This window comes from Monosiga brevicollis, genomic scaffold (genome assembly GCF_000002865.3).
Source record: "Monosiga brevicollis MX1 MONBRscaffold_2 genomic scaffold, whole genome shotgun sequence".
NCBI lineage: Eukaryota > Choanoflagellata > Craspedida > Salpingoecidae > Monosiga > Monosiga brevicollis.
In genome coordinates, this window is record NW_001865039.1 from 396,938 (window position 1) to 398,546 (window position 1,609).

General features: G+C 54.6%; 1 protein-coding gene across 1 annotated transcript in view; it reads left to right on the forward strand.

The window, feature by feature from the left end:
- Window positions 1-863: 863 nt before the first annotated feature.
- The window catches only part of MONBRDRAFT_4784 (uncharacterized protein), a gene marked incomplete at both ends in the record, with an annotated part of 24,510 nt that continues 23,764 nt past the window's right edge, over window positions 864-1,609 (forward strand). The window contains one exon of the mRNA XM_001742031.1: window positions 864-1,601. Coding sequence (XP_001742083.1) covers window positions 864-1,601 — 738 coding nt within the window. The remainder of the gene's footprint in view (window positions 1,602-1,609) is intronic.

Below are 1,609 nucleotides of genomic sequence, written 5' to 3' on the forward strand. Positions count from 1 at the left end.
GCTCTGAGGTTCAAACACCTAATTTATTATTACCTTTCACATGACCGATGCCAAGCCCGCGCCGATGCCATTGAGTCCAGGCATTTGCCTCGACAAGGGGAGTACCGACATTGACCCGTCGATCCCTTACCGTGAGCTCTTGGGCAAACTGATTTACCTCATGACTCACACTCGCCCTGACATTGCCACCGCTGTCAGCATGCTGGGCTCCTTTGCCAGCTGCTACACCGTAGAGCATTGGAACGCTGCCAAGCACCTGCTCCGCTATGTCAAGGGCACGAAGGACCTTGGTCTGACTTATCGGTCTGGCCAGCACCTTCGCCTCACGACCTACACTGATGCGAGCTTTGCTCAAGAAACTGGTCGTAAGTATCGTGAAGGCTGCATTGTCTACCTCGCTGGTGGACCCGTGGAGTGGCGCTCCAAGCTGCAGACGGTCACTGCCACGTCTACTGCTGAATAAAATAAATAAATTAGGTGTTTGAACCTCAGAGCTGAAAGCAAAGCTGTGCAACCCCGACAACAAAATCACGACGGCACGCAAAACAACACAAGAGAACAAGCTACATTCATCGGCTTCTATCATGCCAAGAAGTACAAGCGCGAAGAATCACGCACATAGAAAAAAAACCGCAGCGGTTTTTTTTCATAGAAACAAAAATCGTACAAAACGACCAAGTAAAACCAGAGATACGGCCATTTTAACCACAAGTCACACAAAAAGGCAGTCACACAAAAAGGCAGTCACACATCACAAGTACACGCCATCACAGCACAAAAACAAAGAACCGCAAAGCCTGGGTCAATCATGTACTACGCGAGCACCCTACGACGAGCAAGCCACTGATCTGGTCAAGCAGGTGATGGAGGCCAAATTGGTCGCCCAGTGCAACAAGTGTCACCTCTTCTTCGAAGCTGCTGGTATCAGTCAACACCGCTCCCGATGTGGTGCCAATCTGAAGCGAGCGACCGAGGCGTTGTTTCATGCGGCTGGACACGACCTGCTTGAGATTATGCGTGGCGCTTGGCCCCAACAGTGTGTAGGGTCTCGCATCAGTGTCTGCGAGCTGCTCAAGCTCGCCCGGCATCCACTGATGCAGCGCAGCCGCTACCCATCCAACGCCACCGAGACCAAGCTGATGGCTGCCACCTTGAGCCAGCTGTATTGGTCTGCCGTCCACTCGGACTATACCGCTGAAGAGCGAGAGATGTGCTGGGCTTTGATTTTGGCCTTGCCTAGCATGTTGTTGTCTGCTCCCTCGACCGCACTGTCTACGATTGACCTGCGCAATATGTTTCACGATCGTCTCCGTTGGCTTGTGACGGGGCAACTAGGTCGGGTCGTGGACGCCATGCGCAAGGCAGTCGCACGCAAGCAGAGCCGTCGAGGACAGCTGAACGCCGGCGCGGGCGCCCACCCGAACGACGCAGTCGACCAGAGCCTCAGGTCGCTCGTCCGCGACCCGGACCTGGCGGACGAAGCCTGGGCAAACCACGTCACGAACCGTCTGAACCGAGGTCAGATTGCCAAAGCATTTGATGCCGACAAGGCTCGTGCCGTGATTGGTAATTCTGAGGTTCAGGCCGTGCGCGACCTCCTGGTACCGCC